At 42.9% G+C, this 24,899-nt stretch overlaps 1 protein-coding gene across 1 annotated transcript in view; it reads left to right on the forward strand.

Moving 5' to 3' along the window:
- Nucleotides 1-24,899, forward strand: part of SLC27A6 (solute carrier family 27 member 6) — a 356,441-nt gene that overhangs the window by 257,642 nt on the left and 73,900 nt on the right. Inside the window, exon 6 of the mRNA XM_069227290.1 lies at nucleotides 11,292-11,382. Within this exon, the coding sequence (XP_069083391.1) occupies nucleotides 11,292-11,382 (91 nt within the window). The remainder of the gene's footprint in view (nucleotides 1-11,291; nucleotides 11,383-24,899) is intronic.

The raw sequence follows: 24,899 nt of genomic DNA on the forward strand, positions 1-24,899 counted from the left end.
CTTACTTACAGCTCTTTTCCAAGCATGGGTATGCAGGCTGTCGACCTTGATCTCTAACCTGCTAATCACCTTTGCTAACCATATTTGCCATGGATAATCCTCCTCCTCAAAGATTGTCTTCAGCTGGAATTTGAGGGTGGTTTCCGGGGCTTACAGGACCCTTAGGTAATACTTTATTACATCCCCCTGGCATGCAAGATCAGGGCTCCCAAAACTCAGCTGCAGTCTCAGCCTTGCTCTTCTGACTTGCCGTGGGGCATGCAGGACTTTTTTATATGCCTTAATCTGAGAAGGCTATCCGGGGTGTCTGGAAAGGCCAAATGGCCATAGTTGAGAGGCAGGGACAATTTCGCTTTCAAGACTGTCAACATTGGCTCAGCAGTAGGACATATAGGTGGTTGCTCAAATGCTTCAGTGAATTGATGACACAGGTCGACTTGGATATAAGGTAACTTAAGTGTTCAGCCGGTTTGGCCCTTTCTGAGAACCAGACTTGAAGATAGTTGAAAGCTGGTGCTGTAGATATTTGTAAAGCTCCAAGCTGCCATTGAACTCATTTTTTTGTGAGGATACAATGACAAAGACAACAATCTTGGTTTTACTGTGGTTCACCTGCAAGTTATCGCCACCTGGGTGTAGCGGTGCAGCACGTTGCGGTCTTTCTGTAAATCGGCTCTGGCTTAGTCCATTATTATGGTGTTATCTGCATACTGCAAGATGGAAAGTTGTGTTCCAGCCAGATTTGGCGTAGCTAAGCAGATGCCTTCGAGAGCACCTCCCAGGTCCTCTGTTTAGAGATTGAAAGAGAAGAGGGCCAATAAACAGCCCTGTTGGATCCTGTTGATGGTCGACACTCTGGCAGTAACTGTGGTGGGGCTTGTTTTAACCTGAACCCATGTCCCCCTGGTGTAATTAAATGATTGTCGTCAGGAGCAAAGGTGGGATTCCCCACGCAGTTAGCTTCCCCCACACCCTGGCCCAATCCACCATGTCAAAAGCGGTGCTATAATCGACAATGCAGCAGAAAGGGGTGGTGGGGGATTGCTTTCTTAATACAGCTTATGAAGCTAAATACGCCAGCGCAATGAGGTTGTCTATTGTTGAACAAGCAGGTCTAAATCCTGATTGAAAGAGAGGAAGAATTATTTTTTCCGTTGCCCATGTTCCTAGTTCCTTTTTACAGATGGGGAATAAAATTTTACCCCTCCAAGAGAGCGGTATTGTTGCTATGCCAAACGAGTAATTAAAGAGTGGCGTAAGGGTGTTAGCCCAAAAATCTAGCTCTGTTTTAAACACAGCAGCAAGAATCCCATTGGGCCCTGGAGACCCATCCTACCCTCATCTTCTTGATCATATTTCTAACTGCAGCTTCTGTGATGAATGAGCTCTGCTGGATCAAAGGCTCTGGAACAAGTGGGGGAGTAGAAGGAGCTGCTTCCACCTCCAGATCGATTGTGTATAGTTTTTCAACATGATTGATCCAATCCTTTTCCGACACTCCATTCTCCTTATTCTGCCCTGGGTTGCCTAAACAGTTTATGTTCCTCCACAGATGAGAGCGATGCTTTTTGTTTAGTACAGTGAAAATTCTGAGCCACTCTGCTTCGATGTGCTCTCTTTTTGTGCTGCCATCCTTTGTGCTTGTAAGCCAACTTATGCAGCGATAGATTGGCCATCTGCTGCCTTTTCTTCTGGCTTCTATATGCATTGGGTGGCATGTGTTGAAGTTTGGGAAGTTTTATTAGGGGAATCCCATTTTTCCGTTCCCCAGTGCCTGATGGCGGTCCACTATGAGGTCCTCCTAATGCCTAAGTGTTGTTGTTTCACTGGGTGGTTTATTGCCTGACTTTCTTTTCTCAGTCCAGGTTAGAACTTTGTCTCCCAGTTTAGTGGACCATTTCATTCTAAGAAGTAGCTTGTGGCGCTCTTCCCCTGTTGGTTCTCCAAGCAAACATAATGATGTTAAATCAGTAGAAGTAAATTGCAAGGTTGCCTGCTCGGGTCTATGATCACTTTTATCTCTGTCATCAACTTCAAAATCTTAGAGCATGGGGGCCAGTCCTTCACAAACGAAAAGATAGTCAATTGTTGATGTGTTTAAAAAAATGGGGTTAGTGTGCCAAAGGTGGGGGGATCTTCTTTTAAAGTCTGGGGTGAGCTAAGGTTGTGATTGTGGAGGAGAGCGTGTAGGGGTGGGGCCATACCTGACGCCCCAAGATGATTGAAAGGCTTTGTCAAGTTCCAGGCGTTGAAGTCCCCAACTATGATTGCGAAATGGGAACCGTATTTCAACAGCAGCTCATCGATCGTGCTTGATAATAGTTCCAGAGACTCTTTTTTCTGATGTTGTGCAGCATTCAAATAGCAGTTTATTAGCAGCAAAAGTAGGGCTTGTGAGTTAAACTTTAAACCTTTAATGCGCAGGGCTTGGGGGATGTGCGATTTGATGGACATTTCTAAGGCCACTATTTTTCAAGTGTGTCTGATGAAAATGGAAAGGCCGCAAGACGGATGGCCAAATATGTTGCGTTTTGTGGCCATGACATGAAATTCATAGTAACCTGCAAGCGACATAGTTTCTGTGGCTCATGTCTCTTGGAGACACAGTATGTCGCCATAGAACAGATAATTGAGAGATGACCTTTCTCCTGTGTGTTTCTTGAGACCTGCCACTTTCCAAGAGATTATTGCCTATTGTTGACTGCACTCCTCCTCCCTGTTGATATTCTAGGGCTTGGAGTCAGGAGTGATGCTAGTTGGAGCTAAGACCCACTGCAGGATCTGCCATTGGTGAGCCACAGGATGCGGCCCGTTGGTTGGCAGGATATGTTATTCTGATAGCCAAGGGGACCTTGAGCCATGTTTGAGGAGTTTGTCTGCTGTTGATGCTACTGTTTGTGCCACGCAAGGCTGATAGAGCACCTTCTCCCTTATAGAGGGATAAAGAACATGTGGATATTTCTCCACTGGAGGAGGATGGATGTTAATTCCCCATTCTGCTAATAGTAGCACTTACTTGAGCACTGCAAATTGGAGGCGCTGGTGTCGGAGACTCTCTAGAGTTGATTGACCGTTGGTGTCCCTAGAAAGAGCCTTGAATCTCACCCACCCAAGGTCATCTGAAGGAATGTGCACCAGAGATGGTATGTATTTATCTAAATAAACATAGAATATAACTCCTGTTCAAGTTGTCATGTGCGCCTTTAATGCAATATCTGGGGGTTAACTGTACATCGTACACCCAAGGAGCTTCATTTGAGAATGAGGGTACTCCTGAAACAGATCTAATCGCTTGAGATGGAATTAGAGGGCCAGAGCCCGATGAATCAGTCATGTCATTTTCAAGCTGCCTAGTGGCTGGCAATTTTATGTCAGGAAGCTGCCTACTAGGCAAGGAGGACAGTGAGGGAAAGCATGGGGGAGCCGCTGCTAATTGCTCAAATGGTGCAGCGCGTTGGTAGTTTGTCAGAATAACCTGAGTGCTGGCAACCATATTTGACTCATTAGGCACCTATTCAGGAGCAGGTTCAGGGGCAGGACTTGTCTTAAATAGTGCAGTGCGTAAATCACTTGCCAGGGTGGCCTGAATGCTGATGTCCATCTTTGGCCTAATGAGCACTTGCTCATTTATGAGTTCGGAGATGAAGCTTGCTGCAGATGTAGCCTGGGAGTCCTGGATATCCCTGCAAGGGGGATGAGACTTTAAGCTATGAATAGAGTTTTGAATGGGTCCCTCACACAATGAAAGTTTATTAGCACCCAGTTTGGAAGTAAAAATTGGATATAGCTGAGCACAGTCTTTGATTCCTGTTGTATAACAGTTTGAGTGGGATTGCAGCTGCGCCACTCTTATCAGTTGGATGTTTTATGCTGCTTCCTAAGCTTCTTCTTGGCCCTCCTAGACAGGGGGGCCTCTAAAGGTGCTGGGCTGGATGATGACTTCTTGTTGTTGTTTCCTTTGAGCATGACCTCAGAACGGGAGCTAGATCCTATTTGCAGATGTTGCAAATCAGACCCAACAGCGGAGACCAAAGGGCCCTGCTTAGGCGTGACTCTATCAATCAGATTTCTGCTTGAGTCAGGGGGTTGATCCTCTCTACTTGCATGCTCGGAGATGAGTCTACAATGGGCCTCGGGCTGAGAGGTGCTGAATTACCATCTTTGTCTCTGAGTGTGGTGACGATCTCACCAAGAATCCCAGGGAGCTTTTCCCATTTATCGATGATAGCTGCACAAGAGCAGGAGCTTGACCTGATGTGCAGTTTGCCATGTATCTTCTCTTCTAGCGGAGTCAATCTTTATACCTAGGTACACTAGGCGCTGTGCAATAGATTGCTGAAAGTCTATTTGTAGCTTCATTTTTGTGGATTGCCATATAAGTCCTCTTGCAATTAAATTGTGTGCTGAATTTATGACTGTAGGGTTCAAGTCCTCTTCACTAGTGATGACTTGAGTTCATGGAAGAGATGGCCTTACCACTTCTGAGGTTCTAAACAACTTTGGGGTGAGTTCAAGAGTTCTTTAAATATTGGGCTCAAGACTTTGAGGAAAAGAGGTTGTGAGTTTCCCCATTTTGTTGTCTTCGGCAGCTGGACTGGCCTTGGGCAGTTGGGATCCAGAAGAAGTTGTAGGGTTATGACACTTTGGCTCCCCTGAACTGCATTTACTGTAATGATGAATTTGTGCAGCAGCTACTTGTTCTTATTTCGTTTTTTCCAAAGGCTGTTGAACACACTCTCGATTTTGAGAGGTGATAGGATCTAAAAACTGGTGCTCTGTTACTTGGAAGTTGTAAGAGGTGTTAGAGGTCTGCCCTATGTTAATTATATCGTGCTCAGACCTGCTCCTAATACCTGGGCACAACTGTGATCTTTGCTTTGATTTTCACTTCAAGCAGCATGGAAAAGAATTGGAATAGGCTGGCCAGCCTGACATGCTCAAGGCCACCACAGAATGAGTCACTTCGGCACCTCCTGAGAAGTCGACAGTGGAGGAAGCTAGTAGAGCCCCAAATCTACCCACAAAACAGGAAAAGGCTTGAAGAACCACGTGATGTCTCCTTTTCAGTGAGCCTTGTTAGATAGTTTTGGGTGTGAACGCACCTGAACCGTGCTCCGAGTGTTCCTTGTCAAGCTGGGGGCAAAAAGGCTCTCCCATTAGTAGGAGAGTTCAAGTAAAGAGCTGGTTTCCTTTTGGACACCATGAGGGTAAGTCTGAAGGCACCTCTGTGTAGACTACAGGGAGGCTTGTAATCAGGTTGTAATCGCTTTCTGGGAGAAAGTTGAAACCGATGCAAGGCACAGTAGATTTCTTGCAAACTGTGAGTTGCAAATTGGGACCACCCCTACGGGCCTTAATTTAATCTAATGCCACTAAGAGATATTTGAAGAATACTTAAAGAATATTTGAAGGTTGCTTTAGCTTGTTGAGGCCCACAGTCTGACTGGTCCTTGGCTCAGGGGCTTGGGCAACTATTGGAGAGTCATGCAGTGAGGAGGAGAGACTGGAGCAAGGAGCTAGTGAGGGGAAAGTGAGGCTCACCAGTCCCCCACTAGCCCCACCAGCTCTAGCTGGGCCATTTACACAGGGTCCTGGGGGCACACTCTCATTAGTGGGTGACCACAGCCACCACATTCACCATCCAGTAACTCCTCAATGACTCCCGAAGCGTGTAGAGGGGTGGGGGAAAGCTTTAAGCAGGTGGCAAAGGCACAGCATGCCAGCTTCTCCTGCCACTTCCACCACTCCTATCATCCTGTCCTTCAAATGCTCCAATGTACTTTGGTGAGCTGTGGCAGCATCACTAGTGTCAACCATTTTTGGCTGGTAGCAGCAGCAATCTCTGTAAGCACCCCTAGCCCCCCAACCACCTGGGACAAAATTGTCCTGCATGCGACCACCGGTAACGCTAATGTGTAACCGCTGCTAGCAGACTGAGCTCCACATACCGCTTTGGACTTCTATATCTTCGCTGCAATCTCTGGCTACTCTCTGGCTCCACCTCCTCCTGTTCGCAGAGCAATGGCATTAATAATGGGACCAAGAAGTGAAGTTGATTAAGCAAATGGTCCAACTGTGTCATCCTAAAAGATTAATGCCATATTAGTTGGCAATATATTAACATTACTATATGTTCATGTATTCCATGACCTGGATGCATGTTTATGTAAATTCTTTTGTGCTCAAACTGAGTCCATTCATTACAATATCTTACTGATCTGATTTTGTTTGGTACTGCTTTAAAGTCATTGATGCCTTAAAGCGCAGCTGATTGTTAAACATTTTACAGATTTTTAGGTCTCGCCTACTAGACAGCACGTGCTGTCTATTGAAAGACATATTTTTATCTTACAATAGACTTACAGCCTGCCCATTGTTCACTGTTGGTTAACTTTGTCACCTTCATTTGCTTGCTTCCTATTTATTAGCTTATGTGGGCTTTACTTTCTTTTCTCGTACTTGTTTCACCCCTGGAACATGGACACATTACTTTTGTCCTTCCACTGCTCCAGTACTACTTTTTTTAGTTAAGCACTTAACTAGCGTGCATGTGTTTTTCCGGCTGTTGTAGTCGTGGTTCTCTTTAGTCAACTCAATAAAATATACACATAAAAACACTGATTTATATAGGGAAGCCCAAGGACATTGCCCCCTTTGAGATATTGAGTAATTTGTGGTTATTTTATGCTTAGGGCACACAGCCCGGGTCTGCTCAATGGCACACCTATAACTGGGTGTTCTGGGCACAGACCTGATTACTGTGACTAGCAGTGGTGCATCTATTAGGGTGGAGGAGCTTCACCCCTACACTACGAGTGCAGGAAACATGAAAAATAAAATAGTAATATATTTATTACTATTTTATTTTTCATGCTGGCAGCAGCCGAATCTGAGGGCGGGGCTAGCAGCAGGGAAGAAAAGTGTGCATGTCATTTTGGCTGGCTGCCCTGTGATGGCCAGCCTGACATGCACACTTTAAACACTCCAAATCGAGCTGTCTTAGACAGTTGGGTGGACAGTAAGCCCAGGCTCCCAGTGCCTGAAGAGGCATCGAACTAGTGCCCTCCAGCCAATCCTGGTGCTTCTCTTGCCTGAGCAGCATGAAAGCAGTCCCTGGATCGGTAGAGGAGAGTTGAACTGCTTAGATGAAGAGTTGCACCAAGCACTGAGGTAGTGGGAAAGGAATCTTTCTGACAGGCACTGTGAAAACCTCGCAGTGCCTTCAGCCTCAACTCCAGAGCTTCTAATTGTGGCCAGTTATAAACACTCTTTAAAATGGACCACAATTGAGAGTTAAGGGCACTGCTGGTTTTTATCAGTACCCGTCAGTGGGTTAAATATTTGCCCCACCACTTTTATTTGACGCTGGCCACTGCTGAGTGTGACCCATTGCGGATAATATGCAGCCTCATGAGGGAAACACATTAGTGAAAAGCGGTCCAGCTGGTTGACATAGGCAGTCCATCTTTCACTTTGTAAGTGGCACCACAGCCTGCCTTTCAAAGGGGTTGGAGGGGTAGAGCTCCCCCTGCAGGAGGGTGCTGTGAGCAACTACACCTGCCTGCAGCGGAATGTGTAGGAGATTCAAGTCCCCCCCCCCTCCCCTTTCATGGGATGTCCCCTAGGAGCACACAGGCTGTGCACCACCGCTCTGAGTGAAAGCTCATTTGCCTCTGCACTCTTGTCTATATTATGGTGCAGGGACAGAGGCTAAGTGTTCCATCATTTGTATGGGAATACGCACCCATGCAAATGAGGGAACTCTTTTTTTAGAACCCTAAAATTCCTTACACACCATTTAGACCCAAACCTTACATTTAAAGAAAATAATACATTTCTAAAACCATATTGGATATATATTAAATTATGTATTTTTTGAAAATACATTCATTTTTTTTCTACTTTTGAAACAATTTTTTGTTGGGGACAGAATAACTTTTGGCCTGATATCCTATCTCCATAGCTCAAATTGAAGAAGAGAGGGAAGAAAAAAAACTAATCTTCTGAAGAAGTTGCTACTCCCTTAACGACAGTTAAACACGTTGGCCAGTCATAACCATTAAGTGAAACACATGCCATACCATTTTTAATCATGTGCCACGTGGTACACTAAGTAAAGTGACTACCATCCACCTATTATCCCTTTTTAAAACATTTTTTGACAGATAGTTTACTGTCTAGTAGATGCACAATCCCATGAGATAGGGGAAACTAAACATACCAGACACGACAAGACGGACTACAAAGTTACCAGCTCATTATATGACAGCGTGCAACATACTAAACTTAAGTTCAAATAAACAGACTAAGGATTAAAGTCAATGTCCGGGACTCCTCTCTACTACACACTACCACACACAGAAGCACACCTATGATGACAAGCCAGTGGCACTGAGTGTATCTATCAATGCAACCGACAAAATGCTTCTGTGAGGTTTCTTTTTTACTTTCAGACTCAATGAACTGGATCATCTATAACTGAAGATGCACATCCTAGAGTCTAAATCTTGATGGGAGTAAGTTTTTGCCTGTATGAAAAGATAAGTAGGATCTTCACCATTGATTTTCTGTCATGATTATCTCGTGACTGGGGATTAAGAATTAGTACATATAATTTAGATGGAGGGTGCCCTATTCATTTCCATATATGCTCCCAGTATAAGCCATACAATTGTTGAACCAGATAGAGTAGTTGACCTTACATCATGGGGTCTATGGCTTGTTGCTAAAATGAAGGTAATCCAGATACCAGGATGTGGTTTGCAGGTTGCCGCTCGCAGTTGGTAACTAGTAGCTAGATTATTTAGATTTACTTGTACTTATCAGGGAAATACTTGTCTTGTAATCATGATGAGTATGACATGTTCTCACATGACTAACCCTGGCATGCCCTAGTGCAAAAATGATCAACAGTAGATTATTTTTTCTCGACCTGGGATATTCACGATTTTCTGAAGACATGATTTTAAAGAATTTGCTGATTACATGGATGTTTACTGTCAGAAGATGACCCTTATGTGGCAATGGAATTGAAGAATGTTTCTTGAAAACTCTCAGTGGAGACTCCCACATGGTAGCCACTCAGCAGTCCAAATTAGATCAAGCTTTACTTGGCAGGTCTTAAGGTACTGCTGTAATAGCATGTGGCTATCTTAATGTCCCTTGGATAAACACGATGATGCCGATCAGAGGACCCAAGTTTGGAGAAACAAAAATTAAATTGAAGACTGTAACAGAAGGGGGTACCGCTCTGGGCAACTGCGATTGGTCTGCACTCAGTAAAACCATGTGTGTTGAGATGCAGGAGCTGTGGGTACGTTTGCAGCCCGGCCCATGACTGTCCCTGTGATCTCCAGCACACTTCCAAGGGAAGACAGCGCCCAGTTCTCTCCACATGTTGCCAGGACCCTGATCCACACCAGACCACCTGCTTAAAACAGGTTATAAATGTTAGCAGCCTTATTATCAGTTTGGGTAAAATATGCATCTTCACCCACTATATCCAGGTGTTCATGGTTATTTAGTTATTCTCTGTTGTGGGAACCAAAAGTTGTAATGACCCAAATTAAGTACTGGAGGATGGAAAGCGATTTGTAGGGGAGCAGAATCTTCCCCTACAAGATACTGTAAGTTACTGCCGAAATTAACGATTCTGATGCCCTACAAATCACCTCCCTTCCTCCAGCCCTCCTCTACCCGCCCCATTATTCCTACACCTAAACTTGGCCCACCTGTTATGGGGACCATTGTGGAAAAATGAATCTGACATCAAAGAGGGTGAACCAGCACCTAAGAGAAAGCCAGACATGACATGTTGCAAATTTTACAAATGACGATGTGACTTTCTAGAGAACAAGGAACATGGATGCACCGCATCAGCACAAGGTTGTTATTGTATCATAAATGGGAATTAAGGACCTTGCGGCAAGATCTTATAACTTCCTGCCCGGAAGGAGGAACAGATATGGAAGAGAAGAAGGGGGCAGTTAAGAATAAGCGAGGGCAGGTGTGGAATGGTAGGAGACCCCAAGCCCCAGAAATAGAAAAAAGATAGAAGATTATCTAACAATCTATAATCTTTATTATTTTCAACAAGAAGTGCAACAGCTGACATCAAAGTACACTGTAGACATACATTTAATTATGATTATCTAATTTTCAAGTTAAGTAATTCCGGTATAAAAGTTGGGTTTCGTCCACTATACTTTTCACCACTTTCTTAATGTTATGACTGACTTCCAAATTCATGTCATTTCTTCCTTGTTTCTGTATAATTCAATCCTCAGTGGTTCGCTTTCGCTTGTCATACATTGTGTGCTGACCTCACCTATCTTAGCTTCTGATTTGTCAACTCTCGCCACCACTATGAACTAGAACCACAGCTTGCTTACAGCGTCTTATGTGCAGGGATTTTAATAGCTCCCTCAGCACTGTCAACCAGTTAAATCTAATTACACTCAAAGAAAGTGTCACCTTTTTCTTTACACATCTGTGTGGCGAATTATACTCCAGATGTATGAGTATGTATCATTGCTTTGCCCTGGTCTCAATTTTAAGATTTGTTTTGGTGATGTATTTTTGATCCAAGTGACTGATTTCCAAGGCTTTTGCCTCACTTTCCATTGACAGTATTAAAAAAAGCTATTCATATGGTGTCATTCAAAATATTTCAGAAATGAAGGATTCATGAATGTTAGTGCAAAGGGGAATTAACCATCAAATTAACAATACTTTAGGTTATGTTACAGTCAAAACATGGATGTATTGGTTCACAGCATGGTACATGGTACATTAAATTTAAAAGTAGAGGTGCTCCAAGTCAAAGAACTGTGCAGTGCATGTGAGTTGCCACAACAGTGGCAAATTAAATGTAGAAAGAATCTAAAGAAAAGTTGAAGATACATGGCTGGTTCAACAAGTATTCAGGCAAGGGATACATACCACATCAAACCAAAAGATAATGAAGAGAGGTGTCTCTGTAATTGTACAATTTATACATGAAAGTAAACTACAAGAAAAGGCATAGGGAAAGTGCAGCACATGCAAACGCATGCAGATGTGTTTCACAGACTTACCACATGGTAAAGAGTGTTACTAATAACCTCTCTTCACAATAGTAATGGACGAAGTCAGTTGGGCTGAGAACCACATGCTGTCTTGTTAGCCAGAATAGGCCAGTTTGGTTACTGTTCAATGGCTGCACACATTTGAATTTTCCTATTTTAGTAAAGGTCACTTTCGTGTATAAATATTTGCTCTGTAATCTCAAACCGTATTCTTCTTTATTTCAGCTGTTGTTCCCCTTTGAATTGATTAAGTATGACATTCAAAAAGATGAACCAGTTAGAAACGAGGAAGGCTGGTGTGTAAAAGTGAAACAAGGTAAGACTGCGTTTTCCAGTCTCTTCTCCAGGGGAGACACATTCGGTATGGTGCTATTTTTATTATCGTTTTACTTTTAAAGGGGCAGGGCAATGGGGGTGACAAGCAGTGAGGGGAGTGCACAGAGCGCTTCTATCAGTGTGCATGTATGTTTGGTTGGCCGTCTCGGCCAGCCAAACACACATGTGCACAAGGGCTCTCTCTAACCCGGTACTGTGTTGCCGGATTGGAGAGAGCAAGCCCAGGCTCCCAGTCTGCATTGGAGCACCCAGCCAGGGCGCTGTAGCCAATCATAATGCTACTCTGAGCAGTGTCATGATTGGTCACAGGACAGGCTGGGAGCCTGCAGTGCAGCGGAGAGCAGCAGTGAGCTACAGGTAAGTCTTTTTTAAATATATTTATTTATTTTTGTGTATTTCCCCCACCCAGCCACTTTTTCCCAGTCCCTAGCCGCGACTGCTCTTGTCTGCAGCAGTACACACCATATGCTAAGAGAATAAACAGAATACTGATAAATATGCGAATGTTGTGGTAGATTGTGATTGTTTCTCTCCGTTGCATGCTGAGCTCCATTTGAGGCCTGTGCACAGTATGGTGCATCTACAGACCTGTGTTTAGTTCACAACGTATATTTGGGACTTTTGATCAAATACGTGTCTTCCATTTTTCATCACTGCATTTCGGCTCTGCGGCTCCCTTCCTGCTGCCATGCTGCCCTACAGATGCACCATTTCCACAGGTACGTACAGGTAACTGAGCATTCAGACAGCTCAGATCTGGAACACCCTGCCATCTGGCCTCTGATTTCAGATGGATCAAATTGCTTCTCACAGTAAATTTAAAATGTGTCTTTTGTCGAACTAGCAGACTACGAGTCAGATGATTGGGCATCGGCATGGCTGCAGTTTTATATTTCGGTTTCGTTTTTTTGCTCTAAATGGAGTGATCTGCAAACAATTTTAAGCAATATAAAATGTCGTGAAAACATGCATGGATATTTTGTACATCATGAGTTCTAAATTCCTGATTATATTTAAATAATTCTGCATCTGTGCAAGTCTGTATTGTGTTTGTCACTTGTGGGGCTAGCAAAAGTAAACGCGGAAGCCACACATTGAAAGAAATGCACTCAAATATTTACTGTCCTTTTAGATGGATTGTCACAGCTAGCTCGTACAAGGATCCCAAGAATGATGCTAATACTCGAGCAGTGACAATCTGATTGTCAAAAACAGAAGCCTCATACAAGCAGGCAGCCATGCTTCTACTGGTGACAGATGCACGTCAAGTCTTGAGAAGACAGATTGGTTAACAAATAACTTTGACATAACTCCTGAGAGTGCAAATGCTGCAGTAAGCTTTAGAGACAAATCGGGATGGATGTACATCGTCCGATGATCACTGTGATACAGGATAAACCAAAATAGGCAAGTCTTGTAAGCAGAAACAGTTCAATATACAGGTAGTGTGAGCCACTCCGTGCCCTTGTTCAACACTGTTTTCAGGGATCTGTAAGGATTAAAGACATTTTGATTGCACCACCCTACGAGACTTTACAGTAGTCCACTGTACTTTGTTTATGGATCAAGCAATAATTGCCATTTGGTATTAGTAAACAAAAAAATGAGTGCACCTTAAAAAAGCAAATGTCAAAAGTGTTGTCCTTCAACACACTGTTGAATAAATGATTCATAATTTAGTGAGAATCAAAAGATGTACCGAACCTTTTTTAATGCACTATATTTTATTAATTCTCAAGTGTGATATCATCAGTGCATAAGGACTTGACCAGCAGGGTGGTATGCATGAATGCAAGATGTACGAAGCTTTTAACTTGGTGGTGATGGACAGCCTATACCGTAGGTCAAATAATCTCTGTCTTGTATTTATCAATCAGGAAGGGCTTTGCAATGCGCGTTTGGGGTCTAGATCCTCCAAAGGAATGTGTTTCTAGAGCAAAACACATTAATTACTAATCTTAACCACTTAATACCTACAAAAAACTAATCAAACGTATGCTTAAGAGCCCCTGCAATATTTCCAGGAAGATGAATTCAACCTAAAATATCTATGAGAATTTCGAATTAGACTGACTGGCAGTTTCAAGACAGATAAGCCCCTGAGCAGTCTCTTCATCTGGTAAGTATATCTTTAAAGATGTTCATCAAAGAGAAGTTATTTGACCTAGGAACCCTCAAATCTGTATTGTCAACTCAGTGGCCAATTCTCATTCAAACAACTACTTGCCTCATTATTAAGTGCTATCTATGTTCCTATGTATATTTGCGTAGCATTTAAACAAAACATGTTTTCCCATTTTTGGTGCTTTCCCTGGAAGTAGTTGATTAATTCAGTGCCTCAGAGTTGAGTATTCCATCTTCAACATAATCGATTCAAGTCATGCATTACTCAATACTGCCCCAGTATATATGCACACTGCAGAATACCAAATTCCTGCAAAGTAAATACTTTCTAAAATGGCATTTGCAAGCATTTACACACTATACATTGAATGTGAATTGAATGTGTGCTTACGGGTGGTGAAGCTTGACTGCCCTTAAAATGGCCTTTCTTTCATAGTGCTCCTGTGGGGTTCAGTCATCCATGGGCTGACTCACTGCCATCTTCGTTCACTCGCTGTTGGCGCCTGACTGTGGGCTTCTCATGGACTAGTGATGAGATCCCCATATAGGTGTTGCCTGCTGACAGGTGTCCTTTTCTGGCTCGTGTGGGCATCTGAAGGGCAGCATTCACTTGCCTGTCTCTTTGCCAGCTGCGTGGCTTTGGCAGGACCTCGGAGAGACCGTGATCCTGCGTTAGTCCCACGCCGCTTGCTGTGGATGAGGCACACGTTGGCCGAGAACTGGGAGAAGCGCACCGCCTACAGCAACAGCAGGTTTCCAGGGCTAGCTAGAGATCCAGACCCAGGACTGGGGCGTTGTGAGAGCCGGGGCCTCAAGAGAGGAGGTTTCCCATAACTTGATAAGCTACCTTCTGACCTCAGCATAGTGTGAGTGCCAATCCCAAACCTCTTGCCATTCTCCTGTGTGCCATCAGCGTGGGACTCCTTGTTGCGGCCACGGATGCAGTGTGGACTTCTCGTGGTAACTAAGCTTTCCTGACTCTGAGGACAGTTTGAGAACCTTGTGAAATGTGCCCCTCCCCGCATTGTTTGCTTTACTGATTTGCCACATATAGCAGCATCTAGCACCTAATCATGTCTGTCCATATCTTGCAGATTGATTTCTTCTATTCAAAAGAGAGGTCTCTAATTGCCTGAATTGACTGCACAGCTGTTCTGGAACAGCTGCTCAACCAAGTTCAACGGACTCTAAACATTTTTTTTTTTTTTTTTAATATAAAGGTGGATGTGATGGAAGAGTTGATATTTCGGTCTCTTATTGGATTAAAACCATGAGACAATCTTCAGGACGTAGGAATTTGCATAGTACCCTTAAAAAGAATAGGAAATAAAAATATAATTCATTTTTTGATTTTTCTAACAATGCCTTAGCGATTCCTTTTGTTTTTCACACTATTTGTTCCAGCAAGCAAAGTATTAAAAAGAAGAAAACATTAAATTTCCTGTTATCACATATAATCATATTCAGCTCTTTCAAGGGCCTCCGTTAAGGGGTGGTTAGCCTTCGGTATTCCTCGATAAAATAACTCTGTATCCTGATTTCACATTATTTAACCCCTAATTTATGTTAGGGATTGTGGGAAGTTGTCATTTTCCCTTATTTTACTGCTGTTTCCATCTGCATCACACACCGTATCGGCTGTGTGGACTTGATTTTTCCTTCTGTGTTTTGGCTGCAACCTGTCTCCACGTAGACAACGACTCTTAACATGGTGTGTGTTCGCCTTCCTTTTTACTGCCATCCAATTTGTGTGAGCTCCTCAACCCATCAGGTATTTCTCCCTTTGAGTGTTTTGTTTACCATCTCCACCTCTTGCAAAATAGGCTGTTTCTCTCAGATGGGGCAAGCAGATCATCTCCTTTCAAGTCCATGTCCTGCACTCCAGCCTGGTGTCTATACTGTGGTCTCAAGTGATGTGACTGATTGGTGGAAGCTAAGTCTACAAACACTTGTGTGCAATGTGTAGTCTAGTAAGCAGGTATTCAGATATGTTTCTGTTATCGTGTGAGGTGGGATCTCTGCTTCTCACCTGGCTAAGCCACCATAATATAAATAATAAAACTGATAATATTATAACATAGGGTTTTATTGGCAATTGTTGGCGCATTAAATGCCACCCAAGATAAAATGGTTAAACCAGTGTAAAGGTCAGAGTACTGGTGACGTGCATTTTTCTGGCAGTTTTTGTGAGCTCTAGTGGTGCAGCATTCTTAGCAAGTTGAGTTAAGCACATGTCTATAGATTCAAGGCAGCTTGAATCAACACAGTCAAGAAGAAATCGAATGATAGTGTTCACTACTGGTGTTTTAAAAGAGGGATCAATAACTGGAGAATTTTTTTTTTGGAGGCAAAGACGGGTAAAACATGTAGTGGCCACATTTTTGGATGGAAACAGCAGTAATTAAGATCAGTTGTGATTGGGTTTATTTACAGGAAATTATTGTCCATCCATCCCCTGGCGATGGTGAGGATCCCTGGTAAAGGTCACATCTAATTTATTAAATGCCAACGTTCTGCAATACAATATTTTATAAACCTATTCTTTTGTTTGAAATGATCTATGACTCAGTTCCTTATTTGTGTACTCTTTTGTCTTCACATTTGTATTTCTAACATTTTGGGACATCTATGTCATGGAGAGGTTGAGTGGGGAAATTATGTCTTATGATTAGAAAAGAACTGAGTCGAGAGACTACACAGTCTGAAACTCAGTACACCCCTCATCATTTCCACTTGTGTGCAAGTCTCACTCATAACTTCCTTTTTAGGGTTGAGCGCCCAAGCTCTCTGGCCCCTATTGTAATCTCTCTGTGGTCTTTTAACCCCACTCATGTCACACCCATCAGTTTGGTAGGTTTGTGGGCTTGCCTTTTAAAATTCACTTGATTTCATTAGTGGAAGGCATGCATACGTGATGCCTTTTCCAGTGTTTAGCCCTCCTAGAGAGAACCAGTAAACTACTGAAAACATATGAGGCTCCATGTTTTCCATATAGTTTCTGGACTACTTTTTATTCTTATTTCCTATGCGGCGCGATCTAACTGGGCAGTAGTCGAACGCTTTGCATGACATCGACCCTGTTACATGGATAATTGCACTTTTCCCGGTTACATGTATAATTGCACTTTTGCTCATATGTTTGACTGCGAGCAAACTTCTTTTCCCGTTTGTGTGTCTCCTCCACGCTCATGGCGGCCGTCGGCTTGCATTTGTGAAACTATTTTACTTTTAATTTTTAGTGTATGTGGCAAGAAATGTTAGGAGTTTACAACGCTATTAGCTCTAACTCGAGCAGATGCAAGACCTAATGAATTGCACTCGCTTATTATTGCTTGCCCTGTAGGCTGGAGCTATACCAAGGTATATTTCTGCAGATTGCACTGATGTTGAATTACTTTTACATGATTTAAAACATACATTTCTATCAATTGTTTAGGCTCGCCTAGATATTGTATTTCTTTGTAATGGATTTTGAGGCCATGTTTACACTCTGAGAGAGATGCATTGGATCTGAGTTTACTGGCAGAGCATTACAGAGCATATCGTCGAGAAACTTGGAGAAAAGATCCGAACCAAGAGGTGTCCCCAGAGATGTGTGTCAATAGGTAGATGTCTGCCTTTCATAAGGTGTTTCCTTATGTCCAGTGTGGGGAGCAAGTGACAGGTCTGTAGAACTGTGGGGTGAACACAGGGCTGGACAGGCCTTTTAGTTTACTGGGCATTTCCCTGTAGACTGGAGAGGCTGTTTTTTGAAAGTTTAGGCCAGCTCCTGGTGCCTCTGTCACTTTCCCCTGCTTCCTGAGTATACCTGCAGCAGGCACAGTGAGGCTTCAAGAGAGTAAGAAGGAGAGGTAGGGAGGCAGAAGGTACAGAGAATGCGACTGGCCTGTAGAGAGAAAGCGACTGGCGATTACGGAAAGAGGAGAGAAGAGCTGCTTGAAAGAGTGATATGGCGAGGAGTCAAGGGAGATGGAGTTGGTTTGAGCATTTTTGGCAGCACTGCTTTTGGTTCCCCAGTCTGGTCCTGGGTGAAGGGTGCCATGGATGTCAAGGGTAAAGCTTTTTTGTATAATTTAGAAGTAAGGCAATTGCTACGCATATATGCTAATTAGAAATTATTAATGAATGTTTATGTGTTTTGATTAACAAGAAAACTAAACGTAGCAAAATTAATGTGCACGTTTAAAAATGTGCCCACGGAGAGTGACAGCCAACTTAAACGAACTTGTACTAAAATGATTAAAAATGTGAAAAAGAGTAATAATGTAGTAATATGTCATATGAAGATGTATAACATACGTTTTGCATTATATTGTAGAGTTAACTTAGCCGAAGTTGTGGCCTAGTTACCAGGCCTCATGCAGAATGTGAATTTCTAGCACACTGCAGAGAAGCTGGTGCATTGAACTGTCCATGAAATGTGTATGTTAATTAAATCTGCTTAGCTAGAAATTTCTGTAATGTACCGACGGACAGGAGATGAGGGACTAGAGTATGTAACAATTCTGGTGTAAGACAGACTCAATGTACTTTCCCAGGACTTGAACAATAGAAGCAATGACTGTAGAAGAAGATGCAGCATTTTCCATACCTGATGAGCCGGATGATGAGGACATCGTACAGTGAACCAATCAACGAACTGAGAACGGCGTAGTATTAGAATTCGTTATTGGTTAGGGTAATAACTGGTGATTGACTGACCAATTAGGAATTAGGGGGATGGACTGGAAAACCTTAATAAAAAGTCATGACAGAGGACAAAAGCTTCAGATGAAATGGGAGATGCGAGGGGTGAATTGATGATGCCAGGAGACGAGGTTTGAGATTCTGTCATTGGGCTCATACTCTTGAGAGCCTGATGTGTTGCTTATCGAATGATGACCTGAAGACGAAGACTGACTTTGTTGCTGATCCATTCTGTGGATAGGTAGCTATGACAATGTGACTGTTAACTTTTTGTGCTTTTCTTTCTAGGTACCAACTGTGCTGTTTGAATAGTTTCTCTTTTAGCTAGATGTTTTCTAAATTTGTGTTCTAAATTTTTTTCACATGAAGTCCCACATGCTAATGCTAATCTGGGTTAGGTAAGATTCCTTTGGGTGACGTGGACAGTGACAAATGATTGACAAACTGATTGCTGAACTCTGCTATTAATGTCGATATATTCATCTTTGTTAGCTTACGCTGAGCATATGTTTTCTCAAGTTCTGATTAGATTATGTTATTGGTGGTCACTGATGAATTAACTCTGAGATGATTAAGTAAAGCGTGAATTAATCCAATGGTTTAGAATTGTAACTAATAGGGAAATAAAAATTGTTAAAACGTTTATTGAGTTGTGGTTATTCATGAAATGTTCATATAATTGTCTAATATTTAATGATTCTCTTAGTGGTTATTGATTACATTGATTATTGATGCCATTGGTCACCACATGGCTAGGATACTCCATGTAATCCAAACGTTTCATCAGTTTATATGCATCCCCTTCTAAGTTTACTTACTAAGGACCTGGCACGCTAGCACATTCAGCTTGAAGTCAGTCATGTAAGTTTGGTGAGTGAGCAATTCGTGTGTGTATGTGTGTCGGGTGTGAGAAAACGGGACAGTATTAGAAAAGTGTATCGGATGGGCCCAATGACGTAGTTAATGTAGTTTAGAATACTCGTGGCTGATGCATACATTTCGAAGTTAGAGTACTATTAATTGTTATGTTTGACACTGGGGAATAAACAGCTGTGGTTGTGGAATAAATATATCATTTTAGCTACATGCTAGAGTTAAATTGAACTGTGAGGTTCCTTGTTGTATGAGGGGTTAAGATGTGGGAGGTGTTAATGGGTTCAAAAGAGAGCATTAGGCTGTGATGATGCTGAAGAATAGTTTATTTTAGTCTTTGAAGAGTTTAGCATTAGGCAGCAGAGTAGTTTCCAGTGAATTCTGCCAGTAAGGCATGAAGAGATTTGCGTGTCATCAGAGTATGGATGTTATGATTCGAGATTCCTTTCTTATGATTCGAGACTCCTTTCTTATGAAAGTGTTCCCTTCATTCTTTTACTCGAGTAAAGATGTGATTTGAAAGGTCTTCAACCAAAACTTGTGTTTTCCTGGGTTTTCAGGAATCACATCTTTCTTAGAACGTCTGAAGGGTTAGTGCCCACTACAACTTTGGCTTTGATACTTTCCTGGTAGTCTCGGTCCACCCTTCGTTATCTGGTGTCTTCAGAAATAAGTGGGACTGGCTTGATTGCAGTGCTTAATTTGAGCCTGTGTTTTCCATTGAGGGGCACCGGCTCTTATTTTTGAGGGCCGGCACTGATTTTTTTTTTTGCCTCAAACATTTACTGCGAGCAAGAAACAGATATGGGGAAAGACGGAGCAAGAGAAAAATGAAAAAGAGCCACAAAGGTAGAAAGCAGAAAGCTGCAAGAGTGAGCTGAAGGTGCAAGGAGTGGCTGTAAATGTATTAAAGATGCCTTTAGAATTATGCTGCCTCAGTATGCTTGCACATTTAATTGCAGCAGCTGAGTGTTTCAGTGGAGGGCTTAGGGCACTGGCACGTTTTTATTTACAAATTAAGCACTGCTTGATTGCCACACTATGTTAGTTCAATCTGTTGCTGTCGGTATCAAGAGACGTTGATATGGCACTGTGTAGTCCCTTCATTTGCAACATATCCCTTGGAAAACTGTTAGCTCTTGTGCCTCATCTCTGGTGCAGTGGATCTAGAAAACAAAGTTAAGTAGATTGAAAATCTTCCATTTCTCTTTTAGCATTTAAAGGACTGGATAGTTTTCATGTGCTGCTTCAGGGCTAGGTAATTTCCAAAATTACAAAATTTGAATGAAAAGTCGGTGAACACTGGCAATAGTGTGCAGTCCATCTTTGCATTGGCAACAAACACAGGGTGCCTTCAGATGTTTCATCTAATTAGTGTCGTAAAATGGACCTCTGCTCTTACCACCACAGTCATATAAACTTTCCACTATGGACTACAAAGCGTTTTACCCTTAAATCCTACATCCCTCAAATGCTTTATGTTCTAACAGAAATGACACCTACATTGCGTCAATTTATTTTGACTTTTTAACTCTAGCCTCAGTACTTAGTGTTCAGCTCTTGAAAGGCCACTCTGCGCTGTCTCCAGTGGAAAGGTTAGACAATAATTATGCTCTTTTCTTGAGCCTACTTTTTACTCACACATTATGTGATGAAGCAAGAAAAGTGAAGACTAGTGGGTTCAGCCACTCCATAGCCAAAAGTCATCTGATGGTATTTACTTAGACTGTGTGTGACTTTAAATATTCCTTGGCTTAAATATATACAAAGCTCACTTACCTAACTAGTCAGGGGCAAGATCTGGTCTGATTCCAGTACAATCATCGCTAGTGCAACCTCGTTTGTAAAAATGTCCTGTTGGAAAACCATCCAGGTAACCCATTGTGGTGCACTGTCACTCAGCATTTTCACAAATTCATTTCTGAACACCAAAATGGCCTATATCTTTGAAGAGTTTCTTAACTTTTTACATAGTCCACTTTCAAGTAAGTTCTGTATCCAGTTAAGTTGGACACTCTCCCCTCAGCCTTTTTGTATGAGCACCTGGACAACCCTGTGTCTAGCACTGATACATGCCTGGCGTGCAATGCTCATGTGCAAATGCCTAGCACGTGTTGTCTTCTGCTCTGCGTGCAAAATCCAGTAAATAAAATGGATAAAACCACTATGTTTAAAACTGGGAACCAGGCCACCACCAGGAGGCCTTCCAAATCTGCCAAACTGATACTAATCCAAATGTCGTGCCCCCTGTGCCTAGCTTTCTGAAAGCAGCCTGGTATATAAGAATTAAATGCTTGATGAACTAAAATCCGAGCCTAGATTTTGCAGAGATTTACTGTTGCTGAGCTAGGAGTTGTGTAAATGTGGCCTTGTATAGCCCTCATTTGCCAACCAGTGTTTTTAGTGCTGTGTTCCTTCTAAACTAGCGTGTAGTCCTCTTGGTAGTCAATTTTGATTAGCACGTCCCGTAGGCTACCCCAGAAAAATAATGACTGTGTACATCACTTTTAATGTTTTTTATTGCTTTTAAAATTGTCATATCTGCTATGTTTTTCGGATACCATACATATTTGCACTGTGCGTGTTGATGTATTCATGTAGCATGAACGACATTTATACAACAAGTTTGCTATCGGATTTTGTTATTATCTTGCATAAGCTGGCTCAACAGCCCAGATTCTCCATTGAACAGCACTTCATAGCAGATGTACTGAAGATTTCCTACCTACTTCCGGTGAGCATAGCAGCCCTTTCTGAGGTTTTTTTTGGATGGTCCAAGTTTTATTCATTGTTTTCCTCCTGCTTTGAGATAGTCTTTTGATTCAGGAAATGCGATTTCATCCTTTGGTCTTTTTAAGGAACTGCTGTATATTTATTCACTTTTATACACTTTTATGGTCATGAATAACCAAGATAAAGTTTCTATACTTAGATTGTTTAGGATTTTTCTGTGTGCACATCCCTGCATATTGAGTTTTCTCCATCTCACCCCCTTAAACAAAACTGAGATAGATGAGGTACAGTAGATTTGGCCTAATACTAACTGCTAAATGTTAGACTTGGCATCCGTGGCATAGTCGCCCCTAACTTTTTGCCTCTGTTCTCCAGGTTGTTGATGTGTGCTGGACTACCTTTGTACTATTTTTGTTACTCAGGGCACTTTACCACGGCTATCTAGTGCTAAAGTGCAAGTGCTCCTATGTAAAATATAAATGTTATTGGCTTACCATGATTGGCATATTTGATTTACTAGTAAGTCCATAGTAGAGTGCACTAGAGGTGCCCAGAGCCTGTAAACCAAATGCTACTAGTGGGCCTGCAGCACTGATTGTGCCACCCACATACGTAGCCCTTTAAACATGTCTCAGACCTGCCACTGCAGTGTCTGTGTGTGCAGCCTTGCACTGCCAATTTCTACTTGGCAAGTGTACCACTTGCCAGGCCTAAACCTTCCCTCTTTATACATGTAAGGCACCCCTAAGGTAGGCCCTAGGTAGCCCCATGGGCAGGGTGTAGTGTATGTTAAAGGTGGGCTGTGTACTTATGTGTTTTACATGTCCTGACAGTGCAATACTGCCAGATTTGTTTTTCACTGTTGCAGGGCCTATCTCTCTCATAGGTTAACATGGGGGCTGCCTTTACATTTTATTAAAGTGCAGATTCCCTTTGGGAGCAGATCGAAATATGAAGTTTAGAGTCTCTAAGCTCACAATTTAAAAATACATTTTTTAGTGAAGTTGGTTTTTAGACTGTGTGTTTGAAAATGCCACTTTTAGAAAGTAGACATTTTCTTCCTTGAACCATTCTGTGACTGCCTAGTTATGAATTCCCTGTCTGGGTCAATTTGACAGTTGGGCTGTTTGCACCTCTCTCTAGACAGTGACACAAACAGAGCTGGGGTGTAGCCTGCATGTCCTGATGAGTCATCTGTGCTGGAAGGAAGGGGAGGAGTGGTCACTCACACTTGAATGGGCTGTGCCTGCACTCACACAATGCAGTCTCAAACCTCCTGGCCTGGACAGGAAAGGATCTTGCAGACACTTGAGACTTTAATTTGAAGTTTGCCAACTTCAAAGGCAGAAAGGGGTATAGGTAGTGGACCCAAAACCCAAGACTTAAGATTACTTCAAGGATTCAAGAGGAACCTCTGCCTGTAGAAGAGGTGAGGAGATGTACTGAGAAGTGACTCCAAAAGCTTGGAGTAGAGCTTGCCTCCTGTTTTGAAGCCTCAGGGACAGCAAAGGCTTCACCAACCAGACCCGAGTCTATTTACTGTGGACTCTAGCTTGCCAGGGGGTGCCATTCTAGTTTCTGGACCCATGGAAGTGAATTCCTGGTGAAATACCAGACTAACGACTCCGTGCAACTTTGCAAAGGATGGTGCTGCCCTGGACCGCGATGCCACTTGCCCCCAGGCCGTGGACCTCGCTGAGTGCGACAAATCCAACAACCCTGTGAACTGATGCCACTACCCCTAACCGTGACGCCCCCTGAGGCCGTGGACCTCCTAGAAGTCCAACGACCCTGTATGCCTTGCGTCGTTGCAGCCGCTAATCCCGCCACACTTTGCTGACACCGGAGTGTCGTAAATCCAAATTCTGTGACGATCCAACGCCATTGCAGTGCCTGCGGCCATGTGGCATCATCGCGGCCCTGTGAGATTGCCCCGCAGCATCATGACTCCGTTGGACTTCATGTCTGCCGGATCCAAGATACCGACTTCGCATCTGATGCAGCTTCAGCTCTACCTCCCTGTAGTGAGGACCCGACACTGCTGCGCGATGCACAGTCCTTCTGCGCTGTGGCACCGGAATCGACACCGCATTGGACCCAGCAAAGCTGCTCTCCCCGATTCTGTGCACTGGCCTGCTTTCTACTTGTTCCATAAGGTACTGTACAGTGGGGTCGAACGACTCCGTAAATGGTGCTAATGGCGTCACCTTTTAGGAAACAACTCTGTTGCAACGCTGCATAATACCAACTTGCCTCAGAGCATTGTTTTCATACTTTTAGGTGCTAAATTCGTATTTTTAACTGTATTTTGTGGATTTCTATCGTATTTGGTCTTGTCTATTTAGATAAAATATTGACTATTTTTCTGAACCTGTGTTGTGTCATTTTGTAGGGGTTCACTCTATTACTGTGTGTGTTTGTACAAATACTTAACACTTTGTTTCTGAGTTAAGCCTGCCTGCTCGTGCCAAGCTACCAAGTGGGTCAGTGGGGGTTAACTGAGTGTGATTCTCATTTACCCTGACTAGAGTGAGGGTCCTTGCTTGGACAGGGGGTCACCTGACTGCTAACCAAAGACCCCATTTCTGTCACTCAAGATGCTCATTGTACGGATGAAGGCACTGTGCAGGTACCTGTAACACGTGTGTCTGTGGATCACTTTGTGTTGTTCCCTTTGACATAATAACACTCCATTGACCAGTAGGGCAAACCATCACCAGGCTATGAAGAGAATGGTGGGTGGTTGGTTGATAGGGGTAGATGCTTTTACAACTCTCCCTACCTCCAAAACGGGATTAATGGTCCTCTGTAAATTCCATAGAGTCACCCATAATTTGAGGCTTTCACCAAAGGGTTTCCTACATGAGGATCTCCTTGAACATTCCCCTGTTCAGGTACTCACCTCTGATAGCTTCCAGTCCTAGCTCTCTTTCCTTCTAGTTCACTGGACCTCTTAACCCTCGCTTTAACATGGTTACTCTTATAAATTGGATTATGTGTCTGAGCCTTAAATTATATCCAAGGAAAACAGATGAAACATTTTGTCAGCTCATGTTTACAAGGATTTATACTTTTGTTTCA

The sequence above is a fragment of the Pleurodeles waltl genome, chromosome 1_1 (assembly GCF_031143425.1).
Source record: "Pleurodeles waltl isolate 20211129_DDA chromosome 1_1, aPleWal1.hap1.20221129, whole genome shotgun sequence".
Lineage (NCBI taxonomy): Eukaryota > Metazoa > Chordata > Amphibia > Caudata > Salamandridae > Pleurodeles > Pleurodeles waltl.